At 38.5% G+C, this 24,253-nt stretch overlaps 1 protein-coding gene across 2 annotated transcripts in view; it reads left to right on the top strand.

The window, feature by feature from the left end:
- Positions 1–21,879, top strand: part of rnls (renalase, FAD-dependent amine oxidase) — a 40,560-nt gene extending 18,681 nt beyond the window's left edge. For both annotated transcript variants that reach the window (XM_056770498.1, XM_056770497.1), the window contains exons 5-7: positions 11,444–11,617; positions 17,792–17,967; positions 21,388–21,879. In XM_056770498.1, the coding sequence (XP_056626476.1) occupies positions 11,444–11,617; positions 17,792–17,967; positions 21,388–21,540 (503 nt within the window). In that variant the 3' untranslated portion in view covers positions 21,541–21,879. The remainder of the gene's footprint in view (positions 1–11,443; positions 11,618–17,791; positions 17,968–21,387) is intronic.
- The last annotated feature ends 2,374 nt before the right edge of the window (positions 21,880–24,253 follow it).

Here is a 24,253-nt window from a genome sequence, read left to right as displayed (position 1 = left end):
CCCTCAAGTCTTCCGTACTGAATATGGTTTTCTTCTTGAAAAATATTGCAGTCGGAGTAATATCACCACGTTTCATTTTACTTCCAAGCAGTAGAATGGGAGTGAATGGGTGTTGACTTTTTGAAGCTCCAAAAAGTGCATCCATCGATCAAAGAACTGCTCGACACAGCTCTGTGATCGTAATAAAGGTCTTATGAAGTGAATTGATGTGTTAGTTTAAGATAAATATCCATATTGACGCTATTCCGTCATCTCTCAAATGCGAGTGAACAAGAGGTTTGTTTTTCCGAGATTCATGATATTGAATCATGTCCATTTATGTTTATACATTTTGAACCTTTTAAGTTAAGTTCAATTAAATTATCATGATAGTGCATTTATAATGCATTATAAATTAATTAAATCATTTCTGTCCTTCCAGAACCTCGGATGTCCAAATTCGCTGTTTTTACGAAAATTTTAAATACACTGCACTGTTTAAATGATTATATACTATGTTGTCAACATTGAACAGTACAGTTTAAGAAAAATCAATGTAAACACAATCCTGTTTTAATTAAATATACTGTAAAGACAAGTTGACTAATGACTTAATGTACATTATGGCCTGCATTGTTTAAGGATTGCACTGTCAACATGCTGAATTAGAGTGAACATTTAACCCACTCCCACATCAAAGATCCAAGGGCTGCCAACCATATAGTTCAACACATGCCCCCGAGCGGCAAACTGGAAAATGTTAACCTTCTTGTCCCTGAGCTACATGCATACACACTCGCTGATACTAATGAAGTCAATCTTACAGCCAAGGAAGTGTCTGAGTAACCTTGGGTTCGGTTCGCTTTTTCAGGTTGAACGAGCAAAAGCCTCAAAGTTAGATAATGGGTGATTTGAAGGTTTATGTTGCTTTGATGTTTACTAAGAGCACTATTTATCTACATATCTACCAGTTATTTAATTTAATCCAACGGTTAAGTTTGTCAGTTTTTTTCCAACCAATGTTTGAAACAACCCAGCATTGAGTGTAAAATGAAATCTAGAGTTTTGTCGTTTTGTTTGGTAAGAAATGCCTTCAAATGTTCAATGGAATTAATCACCCAAACAACAAAAATGGATAACTTTCTTCTTCCTGACTTTTATAATCTTAAAACTTTTCGGTACAACTTTATTTTATTCCAATTCTCACTATTAACTAGTTGCATATTAGCATGCTTATTGGCTTTTATTGGAATTTATAAAGGTCATTATGATGCCTGACACCATGTCTACACTAGGAGTTGCTCAGACTAGTCGCAACATTTAAAGCTGACGATAAGCGTGGGTCATGTGTTTTTTTTTTGACATTGTACCTTTAAGAAGATTGCAGACTTTTCCAAGGACCTGTGTGTGGGACTGATGTCATTCCTTGCGCTTTAAAATAGTTTTATTTTATTTTAGTTGTTGTTGCTCTTGTGCAATAGACGAACAACAGTTTATTTGTATTTAGATAGTACTTATTAAGAGGCTATTATGAAGGAGTCCTGCAATTCTCCCGCAGCTGGCACACACGAGAGTATTACTGCCCACACCCCATCAAATCTTGTAGCAAAATATTTCCTAGCTCTTATTTTATTGATTAATGACATCATCGACTAGTTGATGTTGACATGACTTTCATCACATAACAGTCTACCTCAAAAAATTTAGACTATAGTCTACACCAGACGCTACCGGTGCAACGCAATGGTACACAGCAGAAGCCGCAGTCACACTTTACGTTTTCATTCCATTGACTTCTATTCATACGCATGCGAATGCAACAGACCGGAAACACAAGGCCGTCGGAAGATATTTTGCTCATGTCAAAGTTCACGTTTGGTGAACTCTGACCTGCGAATTCATTTACTAGAGTGCATGAGACCAATAGAAGATAGAAAAGTCACAGCGTGACCTCTTTGTATAGAAATGTAAGAGATTGAGCATTCGCTCCCGCCTATTTTAGCAGCACCATCCAAAAAAAATTTCACATGCTCAAAGTCTAGTCTGAGCACGGCATTATTCTAATGGGATTGTTACATCGCGCCGCATACAGTGTGGACAAAATTAGAAATTATTTCTATTGCATTCTTTTGTCTTGTCGCTGCGGCCGGTGTAGACAGTGTTACGCTGCATCTCCTGTTTCTACATCCCTAATCCTACACAAATAGCTAAACCTAACAACTACATCATAAGGAGAAATTAGTTTATTGAAGTTTCAAAGCATCGGGGGAGGAAGCTGGATAGACTCGGCAGAACCAAACGTACTGTGAGGGTCTGTTTGGAACGTTTGGCCGAATCGCCTGTCAGAGAGATCTTCAACTTCCACTTCCGGCAGAGCTTCGACCAGATCCCGAGGGAGTCTGGAGATATTGAATCCGAGTGGACCATGTTCTCCACCTCCATTGTCAACGCAGCCACTAGGAGCTGTGGCTGTAAGGTCTCCGGTGCCTGTCGAGGCGGTAATCCCCGAACCCGGTGGTGGACACCGGAAGTAAGGGATGCCGTTAAGCTGAAGAAGGAGTCCTATCGGGCCTGGCTGGCTTGTGGGACTCCAGAGCCAGCTGACAGGTACCGACAGGCCAAGCGGACTGCAGCCCGGGTGGTTGGGGAGGCAAAAACTCGGGCCTGGGAGGAGTTCGGTGAGGCCATGGAGAAAGACTATCGGTCGGCCTCGAAGAGATTCTGGCAAACCGTCCGGCGCCTCAGGAGGGGGAAGCAGTGCCCTACCAACGCTGTCTACAGTGGAGGGGGGCAGCTGTTGACCTCGACCGGGAATATCATCGGGCGTATGGAAGGAATAATTCGAGGATCTCCTCAATCCCACCGTCACGTCTTCCATTGAGGAAGCAGAGGCCGAGGGCTCGGAGGCGGACTCGCCCATCACCCGGGATGAAGTCACCGAGGTAGTCAAGAAACTCCTCGGTGGCAGGGCACCGGGGGTGGATGAGATCCGCCCTGAGTACCTCAAGTCTCTGGATGTTGTGGGTCTGTCTTGGCTGACACGCATATGCAGCATCGCGTGGCGGTCTGGGACAGTGCCCTTGGACTGGCAGACCGGGGTGGTGGTCCCTCTTTTTAAGAAGTGGGACCGGAGGTTGTGCTCCAACTATCGGGGATCACACTTCTCAGCCTCCCCGGGAAAGTTTATGCCAGTTTATGCTTTTTCATGAACCGCCGCAGATTTACGTCACTACATATAGTCCTCGCCTACGTTTTGTTAGAACTGCCCGCTTAAACTTCACTCTTCTCCCCCAAAAACGTTAGCTTGTGAGCCTCATTCGCTGTAGACCAATCACTGCAGACTACACCATCTGACCAATCACATCAGACTAGGCTAGTGGAAAGAAGGGGCGTAGACAGATGAATCGCGGAATGAATTTGAGAGTCAGTCAAGTAGTAATGCAAGAATAACTACCTATTATTACGAAATAATGGTGTTTTAACACCTTCTATGTACATAAACTTGTTGTTGAACACTCCTTAAACGAAAGTAGGACCTTTTAAATCCCAAATTATGTACTCTTTAATAAGTAAGAGAGGCAGGAACACAATCCTGTAGTCAACCATTGTTGTTCTGGTAGTACTTGTGCATGCCTATAGACTGAACACGCAAGACAGATCATGATGTCATATTCACACATTCCTGTTTTCATAGTTTACACAGAGATAATAACTGCATTGTTTTCAAAACATTGCACGGGAAACCAGTTTTTTGTCCGTTTGAAGAAGTCATGCAGGTTTGGTTTGACATGAGAGTAAAGAAAAGTGAAGTAAATGATAATAGAATTCAAATATTTGGGAGAACAAGACTGGGGTTAGCATTGCCCTGCTTTTATCTTTCTTTTCTTTTCTCTCATCCTCTCTCTGTGAGGCTTGGTCATATGCACATACAGCACAGCTGCCCAAAGCCCCACAAACTCTGGCCTTCCTAGCTCACACATATTTATAATGTACAGACAGATGCAAACACTCATTAGTGACGTGTGTGCAGAGGAAGAGGCCATCAGGTGTGTCTGTGTATGGCCCTTCATGAGAATGTAGTTTAGTGTAAGGTGTGTCTTGCGTTTAGGGCTGTGCAGCACTCGCGTGCAAAGCGGAGTGTTTTTTTTCTCTTCGAGGGAATTTGAATGTTTGTGTAGAATTTTGCTCATGTGGATTTGTTAGTCCTTCGACCGGAGGATGTGTCAAGGAAGGAGGACAAAGATCACAGATGTGTGTAATGAAATCAAATCCCTCTGGTCTAAACCAAGAGGATTTTTTTACCGAACTGCTCACCAATGCTCTCATTGCACATTAGTGTCATTACTTATCATCAAGCAAGCAAATACAAACTATCAGGAAGGGAGTAGATGGGAGGCGTGCATCTTTTATAAAGGTGTCGGCTATAAAAGGGAAAATGTGAAAAGGCACAATTCAGAGCTTCATTTGTCACTTAAAGCAAATTGATAACCTCTCTATGGGCTGAGTATGATTGGGAAAGAAAATTGAGAAAGGATGAATGTTCCTCAAGGTGAATATCATTTTACGTCTGCTTGCACAAATGCAGGCCGTTATGTCAAGTTCTTCTAAACAAGCTCTTTTTTGTGGAACCACAACATTTTGAGAGGTCATCATTTCAAAGAATGAGTCTTGACAAAGATGCTATAAAGGGAAAAGCAAAACTCCATGGGGAATCTGGAAATTCATTATTCAGTAGTATTGCCTAATTCTTTTAGAAGCATTTCAGACTATCCTTTGCCCTTAAATGTAGATTCTTGAGATAAGTGCACAAACACGCAGTTAATGATAAGATGCAGCTAAGCTGGCATAGACTTCACAAATTTGTCCAAACCTAATGGTCAGTGTTTTCCCATCAAGTCATGCCCTAAACGTTCTCTGTCTCTCAATTAAGTCAAAAATATATAATATATAACCAGAAATTTATATTTCAATTTTTCTGGTGCCCCGGCTGCTAAGATATTCTTTTTTACTGTACTTTCGTTTACTCTCTAAACTTACTATAATTTAAAACAATAGATTGTACAATAAAGTCGATGTTGTTTATATTCATTTATGTATTAAAGTCAGACATAAGATAATAATTACAGACACGTGTTTGTTCATATGTCCAGTTAGTAACAATGACAGGTGTCTTTAGTAAAAGGTGTTTTGTACTTACTCACATGCAAGCTGCAGTTTGGTTATGAATGTGCTGCTTCTGCCGCTTACTGAACAGAGAAGACACGGAGAAAGACTATTTCCACTCACTGACAGCTAATGTTTATCCAAAAAGACGCTAGTCGATATTCTGAGGGCAAAACTCTGAAATTCACAATTCGCATGTTTCTGCGCGCATATTAGTTATTTTAAATGTAGACGTGCGGCAGGCGCGCATCGAGATGAAAATAGTTTAACTTTTCGGAGTGCCGCGCGAAATGTGAATCGGGCCTAAAGTTCTGTCCGCACCACTGCGCACCTGTGTGTGTATTCGTGCATGCGACGCGGGGGCTGAGTATCGAAAGCCAACAGTATCACAAATCACGTGCTTTGGATCGGCGTATTCAAATTAAAACGCCGATTTCTTAACGCCGCCAGACATTAAATGAGCACCATATGGTGCAAAATTAACGTCATACGCCGACACGCGTTTAAGTAACGCCGTGCGCCGATCGACGTTAAGTTATCATGACACGTCACTCAAACTGCAAACGTATTAGCTAATATACATAGCCCCTCCTCTTCTGAGTTTGAGCGCTCTACGGCAAATCGAATGCTCGTGTCATCTCAAATCCATATCCAGCTTAACTTTGTGGAAAAACAAAAAAAGGAAAGAAATTAAAGAAAAACCAGCTGAAAAGAAAACCATATAACTAATTCCATATGTTCCAGGAAGCTATGTGTAAAATGTGTATAATATGTCAAATTAAGTCAAGTCATGATTAAATGTACCGTAGTTTTTCTGTCATTTACCAATGGTCCCGATTGACTTCTATTGTATGAAGAAAAGTCAATGTGGACGAACGGTTTCCTGTTACTAACTTTCTTTCAAATATCTTCTTTTGTGTTTATCCGGTTAACACGTTATACTGACTTTCAGCCGAGCATTTAAATATAATTAATTTTACTCATCAAAGCATATGAAACAATATCATTGAAGGTGATTATTGAAAGGCTGTTGGCGAGGCTATCTGGACGGTGTCGTGAGCGATTGAGAAATTTAGAATATACTGTTTGTTGTGAGAAAAGAGCTCTTATTCCTGACTTTCTTTATATATTAACCACAAAATAAATGCTAAAATATAAATAAAAAATCCCCGTGACACAGATAAACATAACAAGACCAACAATGTAAAATCAGAAAATGGTCCAAGTGGGACTCGAACCAGTCAAAGACACAACATGCGAACGAAAGCCAAACGAGCTGACCTCCAGACTAGCAATGGCTTATATTTAAAATTGCATAAGCATAGTGAGAATTCTGTAATCACCCTCTTTACTTTTCAAACCTGTGTGGCAGTATAACGTGTTAACCGTATAAACACAAAATAAGATATTTGAAATAGAGTTAGTAACAGAAAACCGTTCGTCCACATTGACTTTTCTTCATACAATAGAAGTCAATCGGGACCATTGGTAAATGATGACAGAAATTTCGTTTTGGGGGTGAACTACGGTACCTTTAATCATGACTTGACTTAATTTTACATATTACACATTTTACACATAGCTTCCTGGAACATACTGCATTAGTTTTCATTTGGTTTTCTTTTCAGCTGGTTTTTCTTTAATTTCTTTCCATTTTTTGTTTTTCCACAAAGTTAAGCTGGATATGGATTTGAGATGACACGGGCATCCGACTTGCCATAGAGCGCTCAAACCCAGAAGAGGAGGGGCTATGTATATTAGCTAATACGTTTGCATTTTGAGTGACGTTTCACATTAACTTAACGTCGATCAGCGCACGGCGTTACTTAAACGTGTGGCGGCGTTTGACGTTAATTTTGCACCAGACGGCGCTTATTTAATGTCTGGCGGCGTTAAGAAATCTGCGTTTTTTTATTTTAATAGGCCGACCCAAAGCACGCGATTATTGATACTTTTGGCTTTCGATAGCTGAGTGACAGATGCATCTGCACGGCAAGTCTTTGCTGACTGGCGCGCGTTTTCCAATGCAGACCAGGCATTTGTAAGTAAGCTAATAAATGGGACACACATCCTTTTGCGATCGCGTTCAGGGTAGGGGATGAAGCCTACCCCCTGCTGCTTACAGTCACGTTCAGTTCAGTCCATTCACAATCACGTTCTGATAAAAGGAAATGATAGAATGGGGCATTACAAATTGACGTTATTGTAATCTGTCAAAATGACGGACAGCCTTCAGTTTTTTCTGTCACTGGTAAAAAAAATTGTTAATGACAGAGAATTTAGGTAAACGCGACCTCTGCTCTGAAGACAGTTATCTATATTTTATTGCATTTATGTCAGTAGATTCTCCAATTAATTACACATAGCCAGGGCCGGATTATCCAATGGGCATTAAGGGCACTGGCCCAGGGGCCCCTGCGCACCTTGGGGCCCAAGAAATGGGGAAAACATTTCACTTAACAATGTTTTTGTTAAATTCCTTCTGCCGTTTGCCTCTCTGGCCCGCACACCCACAAGTGTGCACACAAAACAGTGTTTCTAACGTATACGCAAGTCTGTCTCTTGATTCAGTAACTTTAACAAGCCCTTTAGCAGGTTAAAGGAGAATCACAAAGCGACGATTATATTGACTTTCCAGTAAACCTTAGCTTTCATTCAGTGGGAAAATGTCGCCAGTGCTGCCCCGGTCAGACAGGAAGAATGCATCACATTCGACAGGTTACTCCTAAATTAAATGAGAACAAAACAGCGTTTCCAACAACCTGTCACTTTTATCGACTGACTGAATGTGTAAAAATGAAAAGATTTCCTCTGTAAATATATACACATGTTTACCTAGACAGAGGCTGTGTAAAAGAATATATCCAAAATCGCCAGTATATGTTGATTTTTTTTTATAGATGTCGCGTCAGAACTGAAAATAGAAACTGAAAATATATCGATGAAAACGGCTTTATTGTTGTCAATATAATCTATAGGTTATATATATATATATAAGTTAGAATACCCTCACAATTGTCTAAAATTAAAATCTCAAAAGGTAAGACTTTTTTTACATGTAGGTGTATTTGGTGGAGTTTCTTCGCCAGTATTGAATTTTGATATAATGTTGACTGTTTAACTGCCTTACAGATATTTAGTCTTCGTTATTAGAAAAGCCTTTACATAGCTTACAGTGCAAAATGTTTACTTACACAGACTAACATATAGGCTAAAGAAGTATACCTATAATAAAGTTTAACAAATGGACAAATAACAATCATTGACAAACTCTGCCCTTTTATTTTTAGAAAAATTAAGATGTTTATAAGTAAAATATTTGAGAATTACACCTACGAATATTCTTAAGAACGTCCTATAATTTATCTTAATAAAGTTATTTTATTTTCTCTTAAGAATAGTTTTGTTATTGCGGTGTGTTTGTGTGTGAATTGTGGAAGAATCTGCTAGAGGTTTATTAGAGGTAAAATAGAGGTATTTCCTACACGTAGCCCTGTAGGCTATTTCAAAACTTTTTTGTGCACCCTCGCCTATGGGGAGGGTCTACAACACACTTGTGCCCAGGGGCTCCTGAATTCTTAATCTGGGACTGCATATAAGACATTTTGAGGGATAAATTACACAAAAATAAAAAAATCTGTCATCATTTATTAACCCTCATGTTGTTGGTATTTTATAAATTGTCTCAGTGGGGTTATGTCCATAGTAATGAAGTCAGTGTGTTTGGTTGCCAGTATTCTTCAAAATAACTTCTTTTGTGTACTCTAGAAGCAAGAAAGTCGTACAGATTTGAATTGACCAAGGGTGTGTAAAAGATGACAGAATTTACATTTTTGGTTGATCTATCACTTTAACTTTGACTGTTCTGTGTGTGAAAGAAACTGATAGAAAATAATAGCTTCAAAAGCCTCTCAATTCGATAACTCCGCTGAAGTTACTCGAAATGAAAGTCATGGCCTTCTGAAGTGGCTTTATTCATGAATGTGGATTTGTCCAGCTAGTGAAAGTGATTTTAGACAACTCAAATGAGTTATGGTGGCAGAAACGTTCTCATATCTGTTTCATGAGATAACCCTTCCTATGTCAGGATCTTTTATGACGATAACAATAGCGTGTTCTGAAACCAGATTCCATTAACATGAGAAAGGCAAGTCTTTTCTAGATTCATCTGACAGGGTTTGCTTTATCCCTGGGCTTTCCACGCTCAGATGCTTCACCAGATTGTCTCTATACCAAGAGGCACATACATGCTCCTAATCTCCTCCAGATGTTCGCAGATGACACAGAAGGTGATAAAAGGGAGGTGTCCGGGGATAGTCATGTGACCGCTTCACCTCTGTTGTCATATTCCATCATCGTCAGGTGTTTGCTTCTTAATTGAACTAACAGTTGGTGAAGTGTTCGCAGTGACGGCAAAATTACAGCAGTGGTTAAGGATGTGTGTGGGGGGGGGGTTGGTGGTTGTCTGCTAGGCATCGCTGTCATTTGGTGAACCGCATGACCGAAAAGCATTTTTTTATATGATCTGTTGATCCTTTCAAGAACTGGCAGTTTTAGGTGGTAGTTTAAGAACATTTTAACTGGGTTTTTAGTTGCTATTTGTATGAATTTCTTTCTATACATAAAAAGTTGTGTCGTGTAAAGCGCTTACCCATAAAAGAGAAAATAACTGGTGAGATCTCTTTAATGTTTCACTCTTTTTCTAATAGACATCAATGAGATTAAAAAGGAGGCAGATGGAAGCTTTTGGAAGTCTTTTGTGTTTCATGTGTTTTTCTTGGGACATAGATTCAGATAATTTATGATAAGAATCAAATGAAACCAGAAGAACCGTTACTTGGCTAAACTTGTCGCTCCAATATTTTGAATTTAGATTCGGAGACCAAGCTCAACCACAAGATGTCAATGTACCATAATGTAGTGTTTGTTTTTAATGTGACCAAACTACAGGTCCCATTTAACAAATTGTTTATTTAATAAAATAAACATACAACAAAATTCAACAAACCTTTTATTGCATACAATTATTATACAGTGAAATAATAATATAAATTAATTATAAGTAGTTATAAGTTTAGTTAAGTATATATATTAATTTTATTCCGAATATCAAATTCTTTGCCCCCAAAATAAATGCATTTGTCATTGAAACAACCTTGTCAAAAAATTATTTGAGCAATTCTAGTGTTATGGATGTGACATTTTCAGTTAAATCTTAAAATATAAATTTAAAGAGAATTTATTTACTATATTTAACACTTTATATTTTACTTAACCCCCGATGAGGGCTTCCAGCAAACAGAAAAAGATCAGTATATACAAAAGATTTCTCTTTTAAAAGAGGGAAAATTCATGTGTTGTGGATGGGACAAAAAAGAAAACGTTTTTGAGAGACAACGTGCTTTGTAGGATTTCTGCGAAAAAATCAACACTCCAGATGCACTAATACCCAACAAATGGAGAAGGGATGGCTCTTTATAGAACATTGAAGAGTTGCTGTATTAAACTGTTCATGTCCCCATTTATAAGGAATATGGACCGCAATGGATTTTACAATTCACTTACCAGACTATGGAAAAAAGTGCTTAAAAAAGGAAAAGTGCTTTTTTAAAGTGCTTTAAAAACTTAAGGAGAGACGTCACATGGGTATTTAAAGCACTAAATATTGACATCTGACATAATAGTACGGTGAAAACCTAAAAACTTGATTTTATCACCCTACAGGTTAACAATAGCATGGATTTGGCTAATTACAAAATTATTTTATCCCCACGTTTTAGTTTAAAGTGGCCACAGGATACCGATCTCACTGACACTGCACATGGCTCACACGTGTGTGAAGTAAAATTGATGACTTTGTGTTTTTGTTCATCAGTTTTGACCAAACATCTGTTTGTTCCTTTAGGGGACGATTCTGCTTAGACACTAATGTTAATTAGATCCTATTTATTCCTCTCGGTTGCTTTTCCACGAAAATCCTTTCTTCCTTACTGGAAACAGGAGTGTCTTTGAGCAGAAATATGCATTCGATTCCCCAGGCGTGACCCTTGACCCTGACTACTCCATGTACCTATGGGCCCTAAATAACTAAAGCAGGCCTTAGTGTGACTGCTTGTTTCCAATAAATAACATATGTTCAAGTCTGGAAACAAGGACACAAAAGAAGCCCATAAGCTCAAGCGTGCCTTTCCACAACATTCTCATTAAAGTGCCACTCACTGTCCATTTAAAGCTCTGACTGTGTTATACGTATGTATGTTATACTGTGCTTCAACCACGGCTGTTGTGTGTTTCTATCCAGTGATGGGGGAGAACCAGTTGAAGGAGCTAAGAGCTGTCAGCTACTCTTCCCGCTACGCACTTGGACTCTTCTACAAAGCCGGCGAGCGGATCGACGTCCCCTGGGTGGCCAAGTACTTCTCCAATAATCCCTGCATTCGCTTCATTGCCATAGACGATAAAAAGCGCAATTTAGGTGTGTCTCAACATTTTTTTCTTCTCATTTACATCTTCCGGTTTTGCTGTCTGTTTGTTTGTGCTTTAATTTGTCTTTCACTCAATGTGTAGCATGCGTTTTTACACTTCACAAAAATCCGATTTGGTTTACAAATTTGATCTTTAGGACTGTTCTCACTGTCATTTTGCTAGTTATGTAATCGGTTTGTTCTGACAGATTTGTCAATGTCCTGTGTGTCTACATCAGTTGCTATGATAATGATGCTAGCATCAGCATGATGTCAGGAGATTTTAGCTGTCGGTGTGGGAAGAAATTTAGCTTCTGCTGATGTCTACTGTAGAAGAAAGAAATCTTGCAATTTTACCAAATTTGCATTAGAGAATGAAACACTTTTTTTGCATTTGCATACTTTGTTTTCAGAATTACACTCTTCACAGCATAATCTATACATAGGGAGAGGAAAAGGTATAAAGTGGGGTGTACTTGTCATTTCCCAAATGGTGAAAAAAAGAAATCCAGTTTGACCATTCAGATTAAACCATTTTAAACTAGTTTTAAACTACATTGTGTTGGGTTTGTAAACATTGTATTTCATGTAGCTTTCGCTGTTCACATTACAAACAACTGATTAAAAAAACATATTTTTACTGCCTTTGCATTGCCCTGCCATCACACCATGTTCTTCTGTTCGCTTTGCTAGTCTATTATCTCCCACTTTCCTGTCTTCTCAAATTACGCAACATCACCGTCCAATTGAGTTTGTCTGCCTTGAAGTGTCATCCATAGCACAAAGGGCTGCGTCTCGAAATTATGCGGACCGCTCAAATGTCTATTCACACAATGCTGAAGCGCTGGCTGCATGATTACATGTGTACATATATTTTGTGATGGTGTGTGTGGACATGCATGTTTGTAAGAACTAACAGATAATGCACTGCTCGGTTATTGAAAACCGCATGCACATGTGCGTTAAGACCATTTTTAGATCTTCGTTCATAAAAAGCTCTTTGTGTAGAACGTTTCCCAGAAGCCCAAGCCACCATTACTCATTGAAAAGTATAAATCATCAGTTATATAAGTTTAAGTAGCGTAGGTAAGTAATATGCAACAATGAACTGACTGAACTGCTAGTTGTGCAATAATAAATCGATATCCTTGAATTGAATTCAACAATTCCCGAATGAAGTGCATGAAATGTCAGAAGTTTACAGTTACCATACATGGTATCTGTACCAAAACCTAGTAAGCAGCAAAATTAGGATGCCCTACAGGGTCGGCTAAAGGGGGGGCTAGGGGGGATTTTCCCCCCAGACTTTCCTTGGGCCTCTTTAAAAATATGCAGCTGACAATCATAAATAAACGCTTCTATTTGTATTCTCTATGATATTAGGATCTGTCAATTTAATCACAGAAAATTATACAAATTCTGCAAACAATTAAAAAGGATTTTATATTGTTAACCAACCAGAATATATGATTGCCCTCCTAGTCGAACAAGACTAGTGCCGGGCCTGCTGCCCTAACTTTCACAGCAAAATATAACCCCAGAATGCATTGCAGTGCACTTTGTGTTTCTTATCACAGATGACAGAATGTTGTAAGTTGCTTTGGATCAGATTGTCTGCATAGGCATCTGTAAACACCTAATGTCGGTAGCTGTTTTTGTGGACATCACTTGGTTTTGGAACAGAGCTCATGCCATCTAGCCTTGTTATGTTTCTGTGTCTGATGCATCTTAGATTTTTGTGCATCTTTGCCTGAAAAAAGTCTTGTGTTCAAGGTTTATACATATTTTCAATCACAAAGGTTCTGTCGGTTCACGATAGTACATCTACCGGAGTCCAATAGAATTAGTTCCTAAAAACAGCCTGCGCACCTGTCACCTTCCATCCACTCCAGTGTTTCTCAGGGCAACATCATAATTAGGAGAGCTGTTAAATTTTGCATTCTGCTGTGCTGTTCTTTCAGGCCGAATGCTCCTTCCAGCCTCCACAGCCTTCACGAGGCCACGCTTTAATCTTCATTTTCATTTCTATAATGTGTTTTGCTTGTAGTTCCAGTAAAGTAGGTCTGAGTCTGATCTCGCACAGCACCCCGAGCTCTCTTTGAAAACTTTTTGGCAGGCCGCTAATTATAAGCTATTACTGTGTTCCTGAGCGTCTGGCACGAAGCGCATTTGTGCAGTTGGGTTAATGTGGAGTGAGCTATATCAGGGCTATATTATGGTTCCCAAAAATCTGAACTGGTTCATTATTGATGCGAGTTTGATTACATAAGAAATCTGAAACTTATTAGAAAAGGGTAATGCCGTCTAAAAAGAGCAGGAAATGTGAATTCTGATCAAAGCACCATTCGGATAGGACTAGGTTTGTGACTGGCATGCTCTAGATGTGATTAATTAATTCCTTCCCATAATTATCTGTAAGGTTATAATTATATAAATAAAGTATCTTATCCAAGCAGTTTCAAAGATCCGGCTTTCAATTGTTTTGATGTCAGATTTGATCCCAGAAGGCACTGTTTAACCCATAATACAGAAGATAATAATCAGAAGATTAGCGCACAACTCTGAGATCTGAAGTTTGTACACAAGTTTCCTGCGCGTAATGGTTAAACAAATCGAACAGAGCTGTGATGTCTGAGTATTTTTTCTCTCAAGTGCATTAAAAATCTGGTACCTAATTACTTTAACTCAAGGATTTTTACTTAATTTTAAATATTAGTTTTAAAAAACATTAAAGGGAGGTTCAAAACTCTTTAATGTATTCTGACTCCTTTAAAACGTTAAACATGCTGGCTTCTCATGCTTGACATGGTCAACCTGTAAAAAAACGAGTTGGATGGACAATGTGGTATTTCTGTGCTTGATACACTTCTTTAAGGTTCGAATAGGTTTAGGAAAGTTTTTTCAGAGCATGAAATTCCTTTACCTAACAATTTTAATTGGTCTCTTATTGGACAATTTTCCCAGAAAAGCATCCAAACACATCAACCAGCGAGAACGAGAGCAAGTCCATCAGTGGATTCGTTCGTTGTACGAAAGTTCAGCTGTGTTTGGATTCAAATGTCTGTGTTTTGTTTACAATCCGCATGTACGTACATAAGCAGGGCTGTAGACTGTGCCTAAAACAGTCACATTTGCTACTAAAAGTATTAATTCGCCATCGGAGACCGTGCAAATTTACTAGTGGATGTTAGCGCTTGTTATTGACATGTTCTGTTTGTAGAATGCACTGTATGCTGTGACGGATTTTATTGAGCCTGTGGACAAACAATGTGATATTTGAGACGTTTAAAATGAAACTAAACGCGGAGAAGTTCAGGGAACGTATCATTTCACATCCATTCACGGCAAGCATGAACGACAGGCGAATTCTCTTGTTAAGTTTTATTTTCAATTATCTTTAGGTTGTGTTGGGAAAATACGGAAAAGCGTCATTATTACAAACTAAAATCAACATCAGTCTTAGAAATAATCAATATCACTTCTCTGCCTCTTTTTAAATTAGCAGAAATCTTAAAGTAAAGTGACCTATTTGTCAGATATGGTTACCCATACCTGAAATGTGACCTCTGCATTTAACCCATCCAGTGAGTAGTGAGCACACGCACAGCAAGTCGTGAACACACGTACACCCAGAGCAGTGTGCAGCTATAACTATGCCTTACTCAAGGGCACCTCAATCGTTACCCGCCGGTCCTGAGAGTCCAACCGGCAACCTTCTGGTCATGAGTCCGACTCTTTAACCATTAGGCCACTACTGCCCCCTAATCTGCCTATAAATGCATAGACAGGCAGCATTTGAAGAATATTTGAACACATTTACACATATTTATATTTGTGTACAAATGTAAACACATTTAGAACTATTTCGTATAACCCTGTTTATGAGGGAAAACAACTAGAAAGAACAACTTTATGTTAGCAAAATCTATGAGAGGGAAGATTAACACACAACAGGATAACTAAAAGTATGTGATTAAAACATGTAAGTTCATGTTATATAGCTCTTAAAAAAATTATTTACAGTATTTGAAAATAATTTTTCCCCTATTGCTCCTTAACTGTTTTTTTTTGTCTGGAGCAATGATAATGTTAACAATAGAAATTTACAGTGAATCGACACATATGCAAGAATAATGCAATGATGAATTGTGTGCTCATGCTTTAGTTCCGCCCACTGCCCGCCTTCAGGAACTCAACTGTCTTTTATAAATGTGATCAAACTAAAGACTAAGTATGGAATAATGCTCTATAGGCATTCAAGATTAATGTGAGATTGGCAGAAATTGCGTGTGTAACATCCATTTTGATGAATTAAAAATACATTTGTTTGAGTGTTCAATCATGTTTGACATCTTCAAACCAAGATTTCGTGAGAATCACCCATTTATCAAATCTAGTGGAGTAAAAAGTATGATTATGTTTTATAATCTAGTAAAAGGAATAAACATTCTTCCAAAGTAAAAACATGTACGTACTTTTGAAAATGTACTTGGTTGGGAGTGAAAAATACCTCACACATCTGAAATTGAAGGTTGATTTGTTTTGTTAGATGCTCAACCACACAGTGATCAATGTCTTGTGCTGGCATAACGCCCCGGTGTTTGTAAGGAAACCAATAAATGTCTCTCAATTATAGTTGTTTATGCATATTAAACTGAAATAGGAGAAACTATTTAAAATTCAAACACATTCACCTTTGATTCATATGTTATGGTAGCATTTTTTAAATAAATTCTGTAAATTGAATTTGAATATACGTTTTTTTCTGTCTGGCATCACATGCAGTTTCCTGTTAACCCTGTGAACTTTGCGACAAGCTCTGCCCCCAGCAAGAAATAAGTGACTCAACCAGTGGGCACGATGCCAGCCCTCTACCCACGCTACATGACCTCTCTCTCTATCTATCTGGTGCTCAGTCACATTCTGGCACAAGCACACGTACACATAAACACTGTAACTCTCTTTTTAAGGAAGGTCTCTCTCTCTCTCGCGCGCGCGCTCACCCTCTGCTTCTCCTTTTCCTCTCCTCTTGGCTTGGCACTGTGCCAAACACGTATATACTTTGACTGTTCTGCAAATGGAAAATGACTGTGCCTCTTGTGTTTTTAACCCAATACTAACAGTCATCCAAGAATTGAGTTGGCCACCTCACATTGACCGGTTAAGACAATCATTTTAGTATAATCACTTGGTAGACTGTCTCTGTTTTCTTGTGTCCATCATACTGAAATTAATCCTTTCATCAATGCATTTTCCTGAAAAGTTGAAAGTGAAGCATCTAGGTTTCGGTAAAAGTTTATAAACCTGTTATATAAGCAACTGACTACATCTGGAAAAAAATGACTTCCTCTTTCCTTTGCTAGAAGCATGCCAGAGGCTAATATTTGATACCTTTTCCTAGAATCATACATCCTCAAACACCACGTTCACGCCAATGGACGAAATTTAAATGACTCATTGTTCCCTCTTGGTCCACAAAACTTTTCTAAACACAATTGATTTAACTGAATTAAAATCCCTCCTCACAGGTGGCCATAAAGTCCATGTGTTAACCGTGTGAATCTGCCAGCGGCTTTTACATTACAAATCGGGTCTCATTGGTCTAATTCAGAACCAGCCGATGCCTTATTTCATCTCCATTTCATTTCCAATCGGCCCGAGTCACTTCATCTCCTTCTCCAGCTGTTCAAACCCAGCCCATGTTTCTAGAACCCAATAAAGGATTATTTCCTCCAGTCTTGTTGAATATATGTTTTAAAGCAGTGTTATTAGAGTGTTGATTTTGCCGTGTGCAAGGCTGATATATTAGGGCTCAGTCGTGGGTCGTGGCTCTGCCGATGAGCTTGGCCCGTAATGCATTACATCATTTGGTTTGGTGTGCCCATAGATGATATCACCGAGAAACCATAGTCTGGTGATGAGAAGGCTGGACACGGTTTGGAACAGATACTAAACTCTACTCACGCTAACCCTCACCAAAGGCTTGCGACTATCAATTTACATTGACAATTACAGTGTCAATACTTCTGTCAAAAAAGTTTATTACGTTTTTCTTTAGTATTCGTGCGTTTTCTGTATCTGCACAGTTCTTTAGCTGTCACTCTCATTTCTTTCTTCATGTAAAATGTCTCCTGGAACCTGTGATCTGTGCATGTTCATGAGTATGACCTTATATCCTTCAACAGTGTCGAATGACTTCGGGCACTCTGTGGTGGTCCACACCAGTGTTCCCTTTGGAGTCCAGCACCTTGAGAAGGAGAAAGATGTGGTGCAGAACATCATCCTTGAAGAGCTGGAGAAGGTGATGCCAGGGCTTCCTCAACCTGACAGTATCAAGTGTCAGAAGTGGAGATATTCCCAGGTAAGCAACATGGTGGAAAAGCTTAGATGATGTTAGGAATAGATTTGTAGAACGGGTTTTCAAAGCAAAAATTAATCGGACATCAGATATAATTGTTGATATATTTTACTAGTGGGTGCACAAGGACACTATAGTTCACTTAGGTAAGTGATGATAGCAAAATAAAGAAAACTGTGACATATTATACCCCAAAATTCTTCAACCAGTAACCGACCAGTAAAATTGACAACTTCCGGTTCACAGGGACTTTAATAAGATCAACATCAAAAATAAAATGTTCTGTAAATAATCCATCAGAACATACCATACATATCATAACACTCTAAAGTGTGTATTGTGAAATAATTGATCTGTGTTGGACTATTCAGCTCTATCCCGTCTACCATCACATTAGCTCTTGATGTAATCTCTGTTTGAACTTTAGGAGTTGTTTCTTCACTTGGGGGTTCTTTTAAGAATTGATTTATAAATAAATAAAAATCATTCAGAAACACTCACCTTGTTGATTTCATCATGTATAGCAAGAATGAGTTTTCAGGCCTTGGCTTATTTAGGCCAGCACAACTAATAAAAGCTTCCCGCTATACAGCAAAGGCATTCATTTTTAATAAAGCTGCTCTGCAGACTGCAGCAGTGAATAGAGAATGTTCTAGTGGGAAAAAAAGCTAGTCTAACTTTATCAGAAGAGAGTTGGTAGATTGAGTCTGTCTCGCACGCACACAGACTAATCCGTCCTCTCCCCCCACTCGCTTGGCTCACACATACACCACACACACACACACACATACACACACACTTACAGTAGTACGTTATGCATTCACACACTGTGTGGGACAGCGCCCTTTCTCGCACAGTTGCATTCTCTCATACATGCAAGCGGACGCGCACACAGACGTTCTGTTTTTGGGCCCCCACGCTGTCGGCCCCTGTGACATACAGCGCTGGGACCCAGTTTAAGGTCAAAGGACACAGAACATCTGTGTGGGAGCGCTGAGTAACAGAGACTGGGCCAAGGCCCGTTTAGACTGCACAGACGGGAACAGAACACTTGCTGTCATACATACACACACACACACCTGTGCACGTGCCAGATCCCAGTCAAACACAAAGAGGGTAGGGAGCACGAGTCGGTTAGACACATCACAGTTTGCTGAGCATAAACCAGCAGCGCACACACATACACACACCACATGTCAAAGTCATTGACTCTAATGGCTGGAAAGACTCTTTATGAATCATGACTTTTAATCGTTGGCAAATGCAGACAGATTTGTTTCAGCTTGCAATACTTTGTATGTTTGCAAAACATTTGACTTCTCTTTTATCACACATAATATAACTCTCAGTGTTACTCTCAATGTCTTGTTTCAGTGATGGTTTGTTCTGTAGACGCCGCATTGCATACTAATAATTCTCTGCTCATTGACCTATTTTTGGGTCACGACAGCAGTTACTGAAGAAGTGTGAAAAATGAGACTGCGGTTTGTGTTTCAATACGAAAGAATCTGAATGAAGACCAGAGGAACACTGATTGAAGCAGATTTGGGGAGGTGAAGGAGCTCAGCCCTGCTTGCATCTGCTCACCTCTTGAATAAACTAAACAATTTGTTCTTGGCCTCGTTTAAGGCCTAACGTTTATCAATTGATTTACACACAGATTACCCTTTAAAGATATGAGGGGAGGGGTGCGGACGGTACGACGATAGTGCTCTGTTTGGAAGATGACTAGTATAAGCCTCAGGAAATGGACACTATTTCCTCGTCTCTTGCATGATGGACCTCGATGTTTATCTGGAGCGTCGGGGCGGCTGAACCCTTTGTAATAGGCCATGCGTTGAATGTGTTTGCGTGTTGCATATCTCCATTTAAACAGTGGATTTTTACTGGAGTGATTTACAGTGAGGACCTGTATCATTTACGGTTCGTTGTAAAATACATAATTCATTTTAATGAGCCGCAGAGGTAGTTTATGAAAACGTAGAAGAGATATTTACTTTGAGGTTAGCAGTGGAACATGTCTGTCCTGTGTAACTGTTGCATATGTGTACTTATGACACATCTGACATATACAGTGGAGAAGCCAGAGAACATGGGAATAGTTTTCTATTTTCTGATTGACATTAGGAGAATTTGTAGTTGTTTGCGTTTGTATTTTTGTTAATATTTCAAGAGTTTTATAAGCCTTACTTACTGGAAACCTATTTTTCCGAAGTTGCGAGTATAATCTAAATTCTACTCATTTTGACAACTACTCTATTCTTGGCTGTGGCTTAACCCAATGAAGGCGCCTCTAGTGCTATTAAAAGCTCTGCATTTAACCAAATATAATAATAGCCAAACCTCTTGTGAGAACTTCCCTTATGGAAAAAAGATGCTAGAACTATGTAGACTGTAAACACTCTACATTCAACTGTATATTTTGTATAAATAAAGTATTTGAACTGTATTTGAGTTTGGAATATACAGGAGGTTGGTGTCACATGTCATAATTGTGTAGGTTTTATTAATACTAAAGTTTGGTTAGGTACATTTTATTTGAAGTCTGTCATTTAAAGTGACAGTTCATCCAAAAATGTCATCATCTGTCATCATTTACTCATCTGTATAGATTTCCTTGTTCTGTTGAACACAAAATGAGACATTTTGAAGAATTTAGGAAAGCAATCAAATCTTGGGTCACCTTAAAAAAATCATTAAAAAAATTCTACTATGGTAGTCAATGATGTCCCAGAACTGAAAATAGCCAACATTCTTTAAAATACCTTTCTTGTATTCATGTACTCAAATACCTTTCTAGCTGAACGAAGTATTTTATACACATTTGAATCAACTTGAAGGGTGAGTAAATGATGAACTATCCCTTTAAATATTGCTAGAACAATAAAAAAATACATGTTTCCATTAAAGCATTCTGTAATGTGACCCATTTTGTGATTTACCGCATTTTACACACTACAAACTGTTAATATCATTCTGTAAACTATTAAAATGTAACGTTGATATTTTCAATATTGACTAAGTATATCAAACGTGAATGGTCTTAATCTCATTACATTAACCGACTTTTAGCCTGAATTTCAGAGACAGTTTATTTCACATTCAATTGTAAAACGGAAGTGCTCTGGATTTTAGTACTGCTGCTGAATGCACTCAGATCATCTCCAACTCTCCGTCCAGCCATTGATATCTGTGATCTTTTGAGGCAATTTGAAACATCACTTTTAACCCTACCCTTTATAATTGTATGTCAGGGAAATTTGACTATTGAACAGCATTTTAACACCTATAAATCACATTTACATGCTTGCTACCATTGGCCCTATTTGGGACACTGGACCCTTTTAACTATTATCAGTGTAAGAATGAGATTGCATCAGCTATTGGAAGCTCAATCACTCAATTTTGTTGTTCTCTAATTAGGTGACAAGATCAGTGGTGGATTGCCCAGGGCAAATGACATTACTCTCCCAACCTTTGCTGGTGTGTGGGGGTGATGGCTTCACACACTCCAATTTCGACGGCTGCGTCGAATCCGCCCTGAAGGTCTTTGAGGTTTTGAAGTCTTCTCTTTGAAAGGGGGTTTGAAAAGAAAGCCTACATTTTGGGTTTTCGTTATGGATGCCAGCATTGATTTTAGATTTGAGCCCCTCCCGGCAGGAAGATGGATGTGCAGCACAGAGCACGAAGAGAACTGTCTCGCTGGTGTCTGCAGACACGCATTTTGTTACAAAAACCAATTATACCGTCTGGGCCGGATGCTGAGGATTAGAGGAGGACAAAGAGAAGAGCGCAGACTGATGCCTCGTACTGAACCTGCAGACGGCACAATGCAGCAGTCGGTCTACTAAAGTCAAGCAAATGTTATCTGTTTTCAGTGTTCTCTTATAAATAAAACAATAAGAACATGCTTAATCGGTCTCTTTATATGTGGAGAGCTAATATGTCCTGCTGTATGACAAAATTCTGTACACTTAATTTAAATTATCAAAATAATTTGTATGTGTGTAACTTTGGTTATACCAAAATCATTTTCTTATCTCCATTTTTGTTTTGTTTTTAAGTGAAGATACATTTCAAACTTTTTCCTCCAATTTGCTGTGAATACAAAAATTGATTAAAAAAATAGATAATGACCAGTCAAAGAATCTTAATTTTAAATACAATAGGTTTCTAGCCCTACGGGCTCGAACCCTAATTTATTCTTAGGTTGATTAAATGATATGAATGAACAGTCATAGCTCTAAAATTATTTTAAAATGTATTTTTATTTTATTTTACTCTGGTTTATTGAAAGAGATGAATGAACAGCCAAAGACTATACATTATTTTAAATTATATTTTATTTAAGTGGATATAAGAGATGAATGACCGGTCATACAATCTCAATTATTTTTTAAATAAGTTTTATTTTATTTAGGTTTATTAAAAGAACTGCAGCATGACCAGTCATGACACTTAAATTGATTTAAATATATTTTAATTGAGGTTTATTAAAAGAGATATATTTTATTATATTTAGGTTAATTATGAATGACTGGTCAAAGCCCTTAAATTTGATTCTAAAAAATTCTGATTTACCATTCATAGAATATAGATTTTTTTATGTACATTTTATTTTATTCAGGTTGATTTAAAGAGACAAATGACCAATCGTAGAATATAAATAATTTTTAGAGATATTTGATTTTATTTAGGTTGATTAAAAAACGTTTATGGGTATGTTATAGACCCCATTTACACTTGATATAATTACTGCACATGTGTTTTTGATTGCACAGCTCACAAGAGCTCAGAGATTATGAGTGCAAATCAGACCCATCTTGCATTTGGTTGTTTAGCGCAGGAGTGGGGGCGAAAGTTGGCCCAGCTCGGCTGCCAACCCCCACTGCTCCGGGTGTGCTATGATTCTGCTAAGAAGAGAGTGAGCAGCCATTGACCGATTTGTACAGCTTAGTGGCGCTGCATCTGGGCCATAATCTGGGACAAAATGTTTGGCAGTCAGTCTGGACCTTCTGCTAATCTAGTCATAATTATGGGCGGGTGGGCCTTGGGCCCACTGCACAGCTGGGTCTGCCTCTCTGTCTGTCTTGACCTCACCCTTTCTCTCGTTATCAGTTACTTCATCTACCCCACTTTAAACTCCCCTCTCCACTACTAATATTAGCCTCTATGCCTGTACCAGTATTATATTACACTTTCAGTGAGATACACTGCACTACATCATCAATACAGAGTCAAACATCTTGTGTAACTGTTTGCAAAATGGATGGGCTCTCATACAGCCATTGAGCCATGAGGGTTTTTTTCAGCTATATGTAAGCCTGATAATAATTGATAGCATTTATCCCGGTGCATTAAATCCACAAAACTATGTGCACTACATTTTAAAAGTTTGATGTCATTTGACTTAAGTGTTCCTAATGTCTATAAACCTTTTGAGTTGAAGACAAAAGTCCAACACAATATTAAAACAATTCCTTTTTTGGTGGCTAATCCAATCTTGTTTAGTTCTATGAATCCTATATGTTTAGTCAGATTTGCTCTCTGCTCCAGCAATAGTTGTTTATTTCCATTAAAAATTTCCCCCTGTAATAAAAATCCCCACTGTTGTTCTTTGAAAATTTGCAGCCTTTTTCTGTAATTTCATGTTTTTGATTGTATTTTATAAAATATTTGAAAAAAAGTTTTTTTGACATTATACATGGAAAAACTGTAAAAAAAACATGTTTTTTATAAACCATTTTTCTATTAACATTTGTACAAAATCATATGAATTAGCCACCTAGTATTAATTCATTTCCTTTTGTGAATGAGCAGGCATTAAACACTCATAAAAGGGAACTCCTTCAAACCTGTTTAAGAACATTTCAGGGTAAGACCTCAAGAAGCTGAATAATGAAATGCCAAAAGTACATTTTAATTGGTAATATGTGACTAATTTGAACATGCTAAAATGCAACGTAGTTTTGATTTATTTTGGATGTTTTTAGTCGCAGCACAATTTAGTTGCAAGAACCTGGTTGTTCGTGTCACTGCTGCGAACCCCCCCTCCGACAGACAGCCCGCCGCCCCCCATCCCTCGGACAAATGTTGTGTAAAAATAATATATTGAATTTTCTTACACTTTACTACAGCGTGCACTCATACTAGCGTAGACTCCACATGTTGTCTTAGTAAGATGTGAGACCGTTCTAAAGAGTGTCACGTGTGCTTCAATGGAAGCAGGAAATTGACCTTTTGTGTGGAGGAGTTAACATGCTCAATGTCACAAATAATTGAATCTGTG

The sequence above is a fragment of the Triplophysa dalaica genome, chromosome 17 (genome assembly GCF_015846415.1).
Source record: "Triplophysa dalaica isolate WHDGS20190420 chromosome 17, ASM1584641v1, whole genome shotgun sequence".
NCBI classification, from domain to species: Eukaryota; Metazoa; Chordata; class Actinopteri; order Cypriniformes; family Nemacheilidae; genus Triplophysa; species Triplophysa dalaica.
The sequence above is the reverse complement of the archived record's forward strand: the minus strand, read 5'-3'. Positions and strand labels throughout refer to the sequence as shown.